The following is a 15,543-nucleotide window of genomic DNA, read 5'->3' as shown; positions in this document are numbered from 1 at the left end:
TACACTGCTAAAATCCTAGCTAGTAACCTTTATCGCCTTACCAAAATGTCGCCAAACTGCCTGTTACCATATTTCAAAGATTAGCCAAAATACCTTTTAATAAAACCTTTTAATGAAACCGATACCTTTTAATAAAATTATACGAAATTTATAAAATTCCACAAAAATTCAAAATTGGAAAAAAATCATTTAGATACGTATTTTTACGGTTTAATTATCCAGTTAAAAAGTTCGTCTTCATTTCTCAACAATAAGCTGGAATGTCATTAATTAAATTTTCGGATACCATATAAATATATTGTGAAGATATTAGGTTATTTCGAAGAAGGAGACATGAAAAATGGACAGTGCCCTCGCCGGGATTCCAACCTCTCGAATACGCGCCGAGCGTGTTGACCATTACACCATAAAGGCATGAAATAAAGCTGGAGAGGTACCTTATATACTTCCCTTTATAGAGGGCGAATGGGGATTAGGGGCCACCTGGTGGTGGAGAATCATCATCTACCACCTTTTTTAGTTCGGGCGCCACTGTAGAGACATTAGGTTATTTCGTAGCAGGAGACATAAAAAATTAGCAATGCCTTCGCCGGGACTCGAACCTCGGACCTCTTCAATATGCACCGAATGTTCTGGCAATTACACCACGAAGCCATGCAAAGAAGGCGGGAGAAATACCTTATAATATTTTTAAAGGTAAATTACAGAAATTTGAAATGTAAATTACTGAAAGGTATCTTTTTTTTGGAGGGGGAGCTAGAAAATAAATTTCCCTTTGTAGAATTGCTAAAATTCTGATTTTTGATTTTAGAGAAATCCGGTTTGTATATGACCTCTGAAATTGCCATTTTTTCGTCGGAGGAAGTTGCTTTAAATGGCACAATATTGATTCCCTCTCTCCGAGACGAGTTTTGTTGCCCGATAATGTACGATATGGACTTCTGTTTTTTTTCCTTCATTTACTTTAGTGATATTTGATAGGATAAGTTTACTAATTATAATTTTATTCGTAATAATTCTGTACACAAATCTGATACTTTTGCTACATACCTTTTGAGATCAAATTAGTCGTAGCCTCAACACCTGAGTTACTTTGAGAATATTTAAAGCGTTTAAGCGATTATTAACTTGTAGCAATAAATTTAGAACCAACCATTCGAAAAATATTTGTTTAAGCAAATGTTTGACTATTTACTTGTCAAATCTGTCAGCACACAGCAATAGCCTTTGCGTCATTTGAAGTTTACACCCTGCAGATTTGGCGATTAAGTTTGCTAATTCTGGCAACAAACGCGTTAGCTGCTTATAACAAGGAAACGTCCCTTTGAAACATCTTATATAGAATGTCAATTTACACCCTTCATAACAGTGATTCTTAAAAAATCTGAGCACCCCTGATTCGAAAAATGAGCATATTCCGAGAATGCCAGAGACGGTCCTAAAGTCTGAGTCGAAACTACTGCCTAAACGCAAATCTACAATGTCTCGAAGTTCGGCGACAATAATATAATACATTTTGGACACAAAACAATTTATGGTGGAGGCCCCCAAATAGTGTCCTGAAGTAAGATTAGAAAAAAACAGGGAATTGTTTTCGAAAAGACAGTTAAAATATTCAAAAAAGTAGCGACAAGGTCAGAAAGTGGATTTCTCTAAATATAAATCGTATGAAACCGAGAGAAGTAGTAAATCATATGCATTCTGTTTCTCAGCACTTCTTAGGGAAGACCGTACACCTCAGCGTTTTCCTCTTGCTTCTGTCAACAACGATGCCAGTGTGGCGAGTCCAAATTTCTCTAGAATATTTCTAATGTTTATTGTTGCAGTCTAATGATGTGTTTATTGTTGCAGTCTAATTGGATGAATAATACATTCAACAAAATCTGGACAGCTGTTTGTGTATATTTTAGTTTGCGATAATTTCCTCATTTGTGTTGGAGTTGAATGTTTTGTTACTTTTTGTTTTGCATTTCATTCTAGTTCAAGCAAAATATTTCTTTATTCCTTGCTGGTATATCGTAATATAGGAATGAAATCATGTTTGAAATTCGTTTTCTGAAGAATAGGTTCAAAGCTCTTACCCTCTGTTTATTACAAAAAACAGCTTCTCTAAATTTTGAAAACATTATCAGGTTCAATGTTCCGCCTTACTTTCTTTGGGAACATTGAGGAACCTGACTCGGAACAGGGAGCTTACTAAAGCTATGTTCAATAAATGTGGGAAGAAGACAAGATACACAGGACGGGTATACGAAACCCTTTATTTTTCACTCTTTACAATAATTTCCGTACTTCGGAATACAGAGACCAACTACTTGTGGTTTGAACGTAAGAATATAAAAATATTTAACTAAACTCTAACTTAACTTTGGAATAATCAACAAGGGCCTACGTGGAAGATTGGCCGTATATTAACAGGAAGCCGTATGTAGTACAGAGAACTGTTAACACTACAATACGTTTAAAATTATTAAGAGGTTTAAACCTCTGGCCTGGAAGGCAACCAGCAACCGAGTAAAAACTGCTAAGGCAAGCGGCCTGCTTCGACTAACTTGTAATGTTGCGTGCCTCCAACTTGCACGCAACCAAGAGGTGACTGTGAAAACAGGATAAAACACAGAGTCTTGTAAAGGGTTTAAGTCCCTTTTTATTCAACGTAATAAATTACAATTGCGTGCTCTTGACGCTTACAGACGGCGCCAACTCGGCGGTCAAATAAAAATACTAACCTGAAAAGAAACTAAAGACAAGACTCTAACTACGAGGCTCTCTAAAATAACTAACTCACCGCGTTTTACAACACCGCTGCTAATTCAGCAGACTTGAAGCTCACTTGAACGATTAACACTACTTCCCGCCAAGCACATAGGCCGAAACGCGGGGTTCTTGAATTTCTCGCTAACTACCTCCGCGCTCGTGAAGTAAGAATATCACACCGAACTTGTTTCCTTCTATTTAAATCAGAATACTTGCGCTGATAATTTGAATCCTTGCGCGTTCTACTAAAATTTACATATTCTGGCATTGGCAGTTCCAGGGGAAAGTAAGGCTTGACAGGAAAGATAGTTTAAACTTAAAATAAATGTTAGTTAAAATAAATATAAACCCTACAAACTCCTTCCTCTCTCTCGCTTGGCAAAAAGCCACAACTTAAGTACTTGGCGTTCGCCAGACAAATTTTGCATAAATAAGTTAAAAGCTTTTAATTCTGGCCGGAAGTAGAAAATAAGAAGTGATAGTAAAGATTTAAAATAAAAATAAACGTTAGTAAAACTTAAGATCCTTACATTATTTTATTGATTTTAGTAATTGTAGTTATGTTGAAAATATATCTATGGAAAGGTAATTTTGTTGCTCCTGGAATTCCCTTGAACATCAGAGAAAGGTAACGCGCGCAACTAAAATGCATCATATGGTGTAATATACTTTCAAATTTTAATCTTAAACTGTCAAAGTTGCTAGACCACTTCAGTAATCGTAACGGGGATGAATCTACAACACATAGTTTTAACATCTTGATGCCTCAGAAGGAACGTTTTAATACTAGTGATAATATCACAAAATTTGATATGAAGTCAGTTTAAATGACATTTTTTTAGAAACTTCTTTACCAAGTGGCATGTCTTTGTGCTAAGAAAAGGAAGAGTCATGTTTTAACTGAGGAATTGGTAAATCAACTTCAAACTGGCAAAACTTTGTTGAGTTCTAAAGTAAACATTCATTACATTCCGATAGCGAAAGATGTGATTCAAACGAGCATTCATGATCTCATTCATTCATGATACTGTGATACTTCTTTGTCAATATGAAGCAACTCCAATGATGGAACACAGCAATAACTTTTATTTAACACTCAAAAAATGGCGACATACAAACAAGAAGAGAAAACATATTCTATCATTTAAAAATAAATTACATTCTTCGTGCGAGAGTCGCACGAGGCACTCGAGTCTGGTTTCAAATATTGCCATTCAGAAATACCTTAATGTTCATCTATTTAAATTATTTAAACTACAAGATTTTAATATTATTTAAAGCTGTTACAACCTCTCCCCCAACGGAGAGACTTTTACCGAAGGGAAAAGTTCTGTAAATTTCGAAAGTTTATAAGCTCGGCTTGCTCAATTGCTAAAGAGAAAAGATTACTTCTCTCATAAGTTTCCAAATTTTCAGGCCGAAAATTTTAAATTTTAAACAAATATTTTTACACCACATTTAAATAGAAAATGGAAAGTGTTCAAATTAGTCTTCCTTATTTTCCTTGACGGCGCCTAGATCTCTTCCATGTTGGACCAGTTCCTCGGCTATAATTCACAGCAAAGCCTTTCCTCAGTTCATCTGTGCCTTTCGGATAATATTCAATTGTCATTTGTTTTCGACAATTGTTTTCTTCGTCTATTAGTAACGGCTTTGATATTAAATCTAAAGCCGAAAGATGATGATAACGCTGCATTGCAAAATGATTCTCAATATTAATTTCTTTATCGTTTTTCAAGTTTTCGTGAACATCTTCCACGTTTAATTCTGGTGATTTAACTTCTTCTTCAAATACATCTCTGGATGCTTTATTTTCTTCCTTCATCGGTTCCAAGATCTGCTCTTCAGATATTTTTCTTTTCCTTTGAGCATTAGTAGAAACGGCATTAAAATGGTATCACTAAGTTTACGTTCAAGTGATAAACTAATAAAATAAGGCAGTTCAGTGTTAACAGGAAGTAATAACCTGATATCACTAATATTACGTTCAGTGATGAACTAATAAAATAAGGCAATTCAATATTAACAGGAAGTAATAACCTGGTATCACTAATATTATGTTCAGTGATGAACTAATAAGACAATTCAATATCAACAGGAAGTTACATTCAGTGATGAACTAATGAAATAGAAATACGCACGATTATTCGATCTCGGTCAGTGCCTCCAAAATAATTATGACTGTGATACTTCTTTGTCAATATGAAGCAACTCCAATGATGGAACACAGCAATAACTTTTATTTAACACTCAAAAAAATGGCGACATACAAACAAGAAGAGAAAACATATTCTATCATTTAAAAATAAATTACATTCTTCGTGCGAGAGTCGCACGAGGCTCTCGAGTCTGGTTTCAAATATTGCCATTCACAAATACCTTAATGTTCATCTATTTAAATTATTTAAACTACAAGATTTTAATATTATTTAAAGCTGTTACAATACTGATATGTTACTGCAGGAAGTAATTAATATGAAAGCCAGTTATCGAAAAGTGAGCATTTAACTGAGCAAGTCAATTGTTGTTTATAAATAAAGCTTTTCTTGGTGTTTGTTGACACATTAAATAAAAGAAAATGTTGGAAGAATTTTATTTTGTGAGCATTTGGAATTAATAGGAAAAGTAACTGAAAATTTCAGTTATATTAAAAACTCTGAGTTGAAACATGAAATACAAGGAAAACATCTAATTACTGAAGTAAATATAGTACAGAATATAAGGGGACGAGCGCTTAATCAACGTTTCGTATTTTGTGGGAATCATGCTGTACCTCATTATCACACCAAGGTACGGTAGCTATTCAAGGCCTGCATCTTAAGCGATGTGTTTGAGCTGTGCATGGAAATTATGCAGTTTCTTTCTTACAAACCAAAGTTGCGTATTAGTTATAGTCTCTGAAATGAAGAGCAGTACTTCGACAAGCCTACTCAACAGTTATTTAGCAAGCCGAATGAATAAGACACACTAGTTTAAGGATTTAGTGAGAACATACTCTATAACTATTATAAAATTATACTATTATAAAAGAACTATTATAAAATTATCTTCCATTTTTTAATAAATTAAATTCAGATATGTAGAATTAAAATGGGAATTTTGAAAAGTTTCCTGTTCTTAATTCCCTCGTTCTGTAAATTTCAGTACACCTCCAACAACTGAATATTGGATTAATTTTTATTTGACCTAAATTCACTGGACGACAGCGATTTAATAAAAGATGATGCACATATTATCACACAGTCCATGCACACATTTGAAAGCAGTTTCAAAACTGTAACTCAAAGGTTTTATGGTACATAGAAGGTGTCTCAAAAATGCGGCAACAGATTTTTATGGAAGGTAAGGCATATTATAAGGATTGAGAATTGCATAGCAAAACTCCTAACCGGAAACAACAGGAGTAAGTGGTAGCATGGGGTAGAGCATCAGAAAGAACACCAGACAGTGATAAAGTAAAAATATTTATTGGACATCATAAATACAAATGGCGTACAAGATGAATACAGCTGCAGTGCTTGCACCATCAGACGCCAAGGTTGCCTGATTGCAGCAGCAGCAAAGAAGAGTCTTACCGCGAGATCCATTTCAGAATCCACAGGATCGTGATACACGCTAGCTTTGCCCACAGAAAGAAATCAAGGCTCGATAAATCATGTGAGGAAATGGTCCACCACTCCTAATCCATTGATGCTAGATTGACCTGTCCATGAACAGCCAGTTCAAAATGGGTATTCGCCCTTCATATTGGAACCACACATTCCGACACTTATTTGTTGGAGCATCGTCAAATACGGAAGACCTTGTTCTAGAAAAATCTGTTACGGCGGTCATGCGGGATAGTAAAAGGCATGGCCCGACTGAGCTAAAGGCACGGCCCGACTGTTTAGTCGATCCGTGCCTTTTACTATCCCTTCTCATATATTGTCTCAGTTGTTTGTTTCTTTCGTCTTCTCATGCAACTGTATACTACTAAAAGAAAAGTTCCATTTCCGCTTATCAGGGTTTAATTGAGATTTGTAGATTTTATTTTAAACGAATTACAGTCAGAATGATAAATTTAAATTTGTATAATGAAATTAGCATTAAACCCTTACTTTTAACATACATGTATCGTAGTTTTAAACTAAAATTTCGAGTTAATTTTAGTATTTCATATTTACCCTTTTTCTTCCAACAGTTCCTTGAAAGGCGTATAAATCATGTTTTCCATTTTGAATGCTCGTTTTTGTTTATAATATATAAAGATTCATTTTATTAACAATATATCTTAATTAAAAGTATCAGAAAATACGAAACTCAAAGCAAATATAGAGAAAAATAATACACTTTTTTTAAGTCAGAAATAGCTGTTTTCCTGCAAATGAATATGCTGCTAAACAGAATAAACATCTCGAGTATACATTCACAAATCTGTCACGAGTTTCCATATCCTAATTTTAGGTAATTTATTCTTGCATATTTTAAACAGACTGCTTCGGAAATGATACAACTAACGTTAAGTTGAACAAAATAATTTTTAACATACACATAGGGGATATTTTTAGATTTACTGGGCTATCGCGCAATCAGGAAAGAGGAACTGCCGGAGGGCTTTCTCGGATTTCGTATGTAAAGTCACTTCGGAAAGATAAATATGTGTATCTAAGGTTTATTTATATAAGCGGCGTCTTTTAGATCTTATTTCGCGTTCTGTATACTTAAATTAGAATTTCGCTGGATGCAAATATTTTGTTTTGAAGTAGAGATAAAATAAATACGAGAATTTTACTTACCTGTGATTGGAAAAGAACACCTTCTTCGATGAGAGCTTTCATAAACATTATCGAATGCTGTAGATGAACTTTATCTGAAAAGAAATTTAAAAAAAAGGAAATGACGATAAAACCTTTCATCATTCCGGGGAAATTTTATTTTAAGCGAAAGACATAACATATTAAATAATTACTTTTGTAATTAATTCTTAATTACTTGAATATAAAAATTTCTTATGTTTGGCTAAAACTTTTAAAATATAGTCATTAAATACTTAATTCGGGAACTCAGGAGGCAATTCATGTCGCTGAAGATATTAAAAGAATTTACTTTTTACGTAATTGTATTTAAAATAAAAAGAAATTTTAGAAAGACTTTACTGTAAGAACGATTGTTTATCATTCTTACAGTACACAAAAATGCCCTCATATATCTTCATAGGTTTTGCTCTAATGTGTAAGATATTTGTTGGTTAAACATTGGTGTAGAATGGGCAAACTCATTGTTTAATATAATATCCCTCTAATCACTCCACCAAGTCATCGTAATTGGTGCTACTATGCACCGGGAATCCTGAGTTCCGTGGTGCACCTCAGGGGGGGGGAGATCTGTACTACACCCGTCAAATGGGGTATTCAAAAATGTTTTCTTCGAGATTCAAAAATGAGCCCCATGATTTGCAAGTCAGCTCACCTAACTACAGGAAAGGGCAGCACAGAATGAAATTAAATCCGTTACATCGAAAACTGTCTCTCCAATTCTGTATGCAGTTTAAAAATTTGCATGCAATATACTGAGAACACAAACAGCTGTAGACAGAAGTAGGTTTTCAGCATCGATTAAGAGAACGACCTGATGAAATCCTTCCTTTTAAAATATTCGAAATTTTCAGCATCATATTTAGAAGAAATTCAATGAATACAACAAATACATGATATCATCTGTCAAGGAAAATAGTGACGAAACAGGAAGACTTAAGATATTAGAATCGGTGAGAATATCCAGTCTCTCGAAATGGCAAGTTTTCTTCAAACTCTACGACAATCCTAGTTGCATTTTTGTCAAAACTTAATTCCTCCGCATCACTTCAAAACCGTGTATATGCACATATGCTCGCGAACGAATTTTAATCGAAACACACTTGACAATGTTTTTGTATGTTCAAATAAAGTTTTAAATTACTTTTATTCTCGTAAATAAAGAAAATATATTAATTAAAATTGAAAATTTATTAATAATTGAGGAATTATGAACTTTTAACAAATGATTTACCTGCACACACATGCATGTACTGACAACTTTCGCCACAGACAATCACTGAAATGGTGTAGAAAATTTACAATACAGACTTAGACATAAATTTATGTGCTCATGTCCAGAGACCGCGGTAAACATTAGAAGGTAAATAATCAGGTACGTTCATTAAATTACATTTCATTACGTGGAATTATAACATGGAAATTTCTGTGCGGTATATAATGCAACATTTTATGTTTCGTTCTTGTAAGTAAAAATTATCATCGCAATATAAATTTGGTATTACATAAGCTTTCGTGTTACAATGCTGTTACATAATTAGCGATCGAAGATGCTGAATTTTACTATAGTGTTTATTGTATGACCCAAAAAAGTACTTACATATTTACTCTGCTAAATAAAAATCATTTCGTACAAACACTTAGTGAAGACGCAAATTACTTACCATCTGCTGTGCCATGAACTAAGAGTAACTTTTTGCCTTTAAATTGTGAAGCTTTTTTCAAGAGACTAGCTTTTTCATAGCCTATGTAGTTTATTCCTGGATGAGGTGTACCCATGTAGCGTTCCGAATATGTAGAATCTATGGGAAAAAGAAAATATAGTTTACTGATTATTGTAATTAATATCTAAAAATCGTAAAAGCAAATTTTGTTAATTATTGTAACTTAGGTAAGTTTCAAATTAAAGTTTTAATATAGTGCATTACATACCAAATATAGTACACTGCATGCCTACCAAATGAAATAAATATGAATTGTATACTTTTTTATAAAAGGCTTTTATTTCTATTGTAATCCAAACTGTGCTATATTTATGGCTTTGATAAGCAACATGCATAAAATTAGACATAATCGATAATACCTAAACTTTGGGGATTGCTTTTCGTTTAAGACACAATCCAAAAGCTGGAAAACATGAAGTCAAATAATCATGACACCCCCCTTCTATGATACCTTTTTCCATGTTCAGCAGTCGATGATTATTTAGGAGATCAGTTTTTAACAGTCGATGATTATATAGCTCGACATTCTTTGATTGAATTGAGTATATAATTTTAGACGAATCTTACACTGACACATTAAACAGTGCCAGCTCCTCATTCAAAGACCAGTAATTACTACTTGTAGGTACTTCTTTTTTATGGTTATTCTACTGTGCATGTTGTTCTGCGCTATCTCCTTTGTGCTATTCAAAAAACTGAAATTTTGACTTTTAATTATATTTGCAATTTCCTGTTACATAAAATCAAATACCAAAGCTTTTGATTTAAATGAAATGGTGAGACCGTTTCATATAGATTAATATAAAGTGAGGCTAGGTTAGATTATTCGAATATAGCAGGTAGTGCTTTCTACCTAATGGGGGAGACTTTTGTGGAGGGTATTCTGATGGACAGGTTCTAATTAATGTTGCACATGGGAAAAATCACAAAAGCCAGGCGTACAATCTATCATGATCAAAAGTCGAAATCCCTGCATTCCGTGGTCTTAACCTATTGGCCAATGGTGGGAGTAATATGGCGCAAATTCGGAAGTGCAATAAGAATTATGAAGGCTCGAGACCAGAAGTAAAATTAACAATTTTTAGTAACTGGTTTTCAGCTTGTATCGAGATGGAGCACATTTTCTTTATCCGATGGATCCCATTCCTCTCCTTTATAGACACCCCTTAATCCCCTATGTATTTCGATAGAAAAAATCTTTTTTATACAAACAATAGACATTTGCATTTTATAAGTGGATAAATAGTAATCAGTAATTAAAATGATGAGGTGAGAATGTTTGATGTAAAATAATTAGAAAGGGCTTGGTGCAGGCTACATGCTTTTGTTTTTAAATCGTTAGTGATAAATAAACAAGGTAAATAAATAGGTGATATTTTTCTCAATAATCTTTTCAACAGCAATCAAATTTAATTAATTAATTTAAATTTAATTACTTAATTCCCACATAAAAATTTTAACTAAATCTGGTTCCCTTTAATTAATCTAGTATTTCATATTAATAACCATTATTTTACTTCATAATTCTTAAATAAGTATTTTATTCATAATAATACAAAGCCAACGAATAAAATATGATTGACTAAAATCATAACTGAATATTATGAGTTTGAAAGTATCAAACTTATCAGAATTTGGTGCTTTATATTCAAATATCGAAATGAATCGAAATTTCCTGATAGTTATAAAATGAGGATAAATGAAACACTACAAATATGTGAGAAAACACTTGTTAGATTCCAAGCAAATTTCCAACCATTGCTATTTCTTGAATCGAACGAAATTTTGCTCACTGTTAATCAGAGAACGGAAGCATATGTCCATTTATTTGTGAATAGTAATTTATTTTTTGCTAATTTGATAAATAATTACGAATCAAAAAACAGCTCAGAAACAACGTCAAACAGATAAGTTATCCATTAATTTCCCCCAAAATTTCCAATTACATATCTCTCTAAGTTTCTGATTTTAGGCCATATTCAACGTATGTTCAATTTATGGATTCACCACATTTTCGGAATGGCAAATATTTTAAGGTAGACTTGAGAAATGTTTTCCAATGTATTCTAAGAATCTTTGTATTAATATTAGAATAAGGCAGCCATTAAAATTTTATTTACATTATTACAAATGAAAGAGAAACTTACATCGCTAGTATGTGTTTACGACTACGTTTTCTATTTTGAATTTGTCGAAAAAGGTTTTAACATATGATCATCCTTTATAGGTACTCGAAAAATGTCGATGTTTTGCTTCTTTAAATAGTGGAGCTAAATATATACTTTTTTCATGTGATTTCCGTCATACTCATTAAGCATATTGATGCTACTAGACGTGTATAAAATTTTACGAAAACACTCTCATTGTTGTAACTTAGTGAATACAACTAAACGTTTTGTATAACGCTTGTAAGAGCGATTTGTTAAAATATTCTTCATTTTTAATATGTTAAACACAATGTGTTTCATAGTTTTACGTTCAATATGTTCAAAGAAATGTGTATAATCAGAGTTTACATAACGATATTTATTCATCTAAGTCACATACATATCATATGTGACGGTATGCTTCACGTTCAAGGTGTTACAACAAACACTATTGAATATCATTTGACGTTTAATATGACATAAAATCATTAACTGCCAAAAAGTTAGAAGTTTTTGTTTTCCTAATCGAAATAAGAATGTTTTATTTTTCCGTTGATACATATTGAAATAACATTTAAGTCATTCTAAAATATCTCAGAGAAATTTGTAAGAAAGACAATGGGTATTTTTTTATAGAGATATATATTATTTTTAGTAAAGAACATTAAATATTTTATTACTTGTAAGGGGGGTCATAGATCTTATATTTTCAGAACTTCGCTATCAAAATTTTAAATTTAAATTCATCAAATTGTGCAATGTATTTTAAGAAATTCTTTACGAAGAAATGCATGGTTAAGTTAATGTTTAAGCGCACAAACACCGTAGTTACATTTTTAACACTTTATAAACGTTTATAAAATACGTTTATTAAAAAATGAACTTTAGAAAATAAATTATTCAAGAGTTTAAGACCGAAGAAAAATTTCTCCCTTAAAGTTAAAATATTACAGCTTTCGAAAAAATTATTATACAGATTCCATGTTAAAAATTATTCACACAACTTTCTCTATGTGATTTTATCCTACTAATAAGTAGTTCACTGTTAATGCTTACTACAAGTACTATATAAAAGTAATACAGAAGTTTACCTACCGTAATATAGCCATGTAGTGACAGGTGCTATCGATACCGCGCATTTGAATACTGTATTGTCATCAGCTAAAGCAGATGCAGCTACATATCCACCGTAAAACCAGCCCCATATTGCTATATGAGATGAATGAATGAAAGGTAAATTCTCTCGTAGATACCTACAAATAAATAAAGCACATTATAAATAAATAAAGCACATTAAATAAATAAAGCACTATATAAATAAAGCACACAATTAAATAAATAAAGCACATTATTATAAGTTTAGGAATAAGAGACACGTTTGAACTTTATTTTTCAACGTTTTCACTTTTATTTCATTGTGTTTCAAAAATATATACCAAGGAAGAGATACCAAAGTTTTATCACATTAAAATCAGCCGCTATTAAAAGGGTATCATATCCTCAGATAGTGAGAATAAAGGAATTTATTAATATACCCAATTCCTCAGAATAAATTTTTGTTATTCACAAACATAGGTTTTGCCCACTTGGGCGCCATATTACTTTTGAAAAATCAGGATGTTTTAAAGTCTTTTAGTTTGTCATACAATATTATAGCAAGATTTTTAATAATTTTAAAATTATTTCAAACCGTTAATTAAAAAAATTGTTAAAACATTCTTTTTAATTTTATTATATTTTGCTCAATATTAGTTAGTATTTTATTTTACAAGTATTTGTACGAGCTGCAATAGTCCTTTACACACAGATATTATGAATTAGTAGTTATTTCACAGCTAGTATAATAACTAATTATTGAAAAATACATAATGAGAACAATATAATTACCTACTAATGTAATGACATTACAAAAAATGAGATTTGTTATCTATGGATAAAAACCAAGATTTTAAAAATGCAAGACTACTTCAAGAATCTCTCTCAAATTTTTATCAAGGCTATATACTTTCCAGTCATTTGAAAGTATTTCTAGCACTTAAATGAATATTAACAGGTTTTTCTTACTGAACGTTCGAATATTTGAAAAGGACTAAGTGGTCTTAGAACCAGGAAAATTGCGTGAAGATTCACTTAAAATTTATTCTAAGAAAGAGAAGCATAACATCGCATTCAAAAAGATATTACTTATTCACAAAACCAGATTTAAAATTGTGTATGGATGAAGTTTTCATAATGAATGTATAGAATGACACTTGAAATTTGTGACGCCCAAAAAAGATAGCATTTGTGCTAAGATAAAAATTGAGTAGTTATTCGTAAATAGAAATATCACTGTATATCTTCCTTCATTTTGCTACAGTCTTATTCATGATTTTATTTCATACAAGTACTAATAATACAAAATGTAAAATAACTTGAGATTTAAAATATCACGAATTTCACTCATAAAAATTAGGTAAGATTTAAAATTCAACGGATTCTATATTTTGTTCAGTTATAGTGACATGAATTTAAATTAATCATTATGAATGATATTTAGTGTAAATAAATGTGAAAATATTTAACTTGGAACTGCTGAATGCTTCATTATAACAAGGAAAAGATTGGATTAAATTATCGTTAAAGTAGTTTGTCAGTAAAACAAGGCGTAGAAACCATAATTAAGGTTTTTTGACAGGATAAAATGCAAAATATATAGTTACAGAGAAAATTAGAGCATTAGATTTAGTAAATGTAAGTTATCTGCAGCAGTGAAATTTTGCTTAGCTGAACTTCTCTTAACTGAATTCAGGCATATCTAACAGGGTATATTTTAGATTTGGGTTAGAAAGTAAATATTCAGATCAATCATTCGAATAAATACATGTTTTTCGAGCGAATATTTCGAAATTTTGGTCACTAGAAAGTTGAAAACATTTTGAAGCAGTTTGCTAGTAAAACAGGTTTCATAAAAAAAGGAAATCATACTTCGGAGTAAAACGCAATATATCATTGTACATTAATTTAAAATATGATTACGGGTAAGTGGAAGGTATCAGCTGCAAAAACATGGCTTAGCTAACTGACAAAAAAATGTTTCACAAAAACGATGCAATTACATCACAAGAAGAAATAAAGGAAAAAAAAAAAAAAAACAGATATTTCCAATTTTGAAAAATAACTTAATTTTTCTCCTCGTTCCCTTCTTTACAGATAAATATGTATTTTGAAAGGAATCCAATATGTATTTCTAATCCCAGTTTATCGTATCAGCAAATGCTAGTAAATATACCGTATCAAAACATCGTATTGCCGATCATTTACGGCACACTCTGAATATATTAGTATATCACACTAGTTCGCGAATATCTGTAATCTGAGAATTTGCGTATAAGATTATTAAACTGAGAAATGACCTTTTCAAGAGACGACTTTTAATTTAATTATAATTACTGTAATCCATCAATGACTTCCTTCGTTGATGGATTACGTCGATTAAAAATTTGTTGCCATCAAGTATTAAATATTGAACCACTTCATTTCCCTCAACACTGTGTCTTCTTACTTAAGGGGACTCATACACCTTAAAACCCCTAAGATCTTCGAATATGTGACTGTTGCACGAATTGGGATAACTTACTTATTTTAAAAGCAATTACTTCCAACTTTTTTACAGCAGACTACATAATATAGCTGCTTTCTGAACTAGTAACCAGAAAGTTTGCGTTGCCACAAATATTTTTATAATTTAATCCGCTTAGTGACAAAATTGTTCGTCATGTTTCCACCTTGCGCGCACAGTTTAAAACATTCTTTTGCATAATTTAAATCTCATATTTAATATATTACTTTTATAACATTTGGAAACTACAGTGAACCAAAAATTCTAAGAATTTCATGTTAATGTTTTATTTTATTTGGAGTTGAGTTTATAAAATGTATTTTATTTAAAAAAATCTGTAATGTTTTCATGCATAAAATTTTTAATATTAAAATATTCATCAAATTTTTGGTTCATTTAGAAAATAGTGCCCACATAAAGAATTCCATCGAATTTCAAGTATGTACCATTAGCCATTTTTAAAATATCATGCGCGCAAGGTGGAAACATGACGAAAAATTTTGTCACAAAGCGGATTAAAT

At 31.7% G+C, this 15,543-nt stretch overlaps 1 protein-coding gene across 1 annotated transcript in view; it reads right to left on the bottom strand.

Annotated features, from left to right (window-relative positions):
* The window catches only part of LOC118183062 (inactive dipeptidyl peptidase 10-like), a 484,033-nt gene that overhangs the window by 15,171 nt on the left and 453,319 nt on the right, over window positions 1-15,543 (bottom strand). The window contains exons 18-20 of the mRNA XM_085819647.1: window positions 12,517-12,674; window positions 9,215-9,352; window positions 7,533-7,606 (exon numbers count right to left, since the gene is read on the bottom strand). Coding sequence (XP_085675773.1) covers window positions 7,533-7,606; window positions 9,215-9,352; window positions 12,517-12,674 — 370 coding nt within the window. The remainder of the gene's footprint in view (window positions 1-7,532; window positions 7,607-9,214; window positions 9,353-12,516; window positions 12,675-15,543) is intronic.

This window comes from Stegodyphus dumicola, chromosome 6 (assembly GCF_044657685.1).
Source record: "Stegodyphus dumicola isolate Sdum_Otavi_A_Nest chromosome 6, ASM4465768v1".
NCBI classification, from domain to species: Eukaryota; Metazoa; Arthropoda; class Arachnida; order Araneae; family Eresidae; genus Stegodyphus; species Stegodyphus dumicola.
Note: the sequence above shows the minus strand (reverse complement) of the source record. Positions and strands in the feature narration are given on the sequence as shown.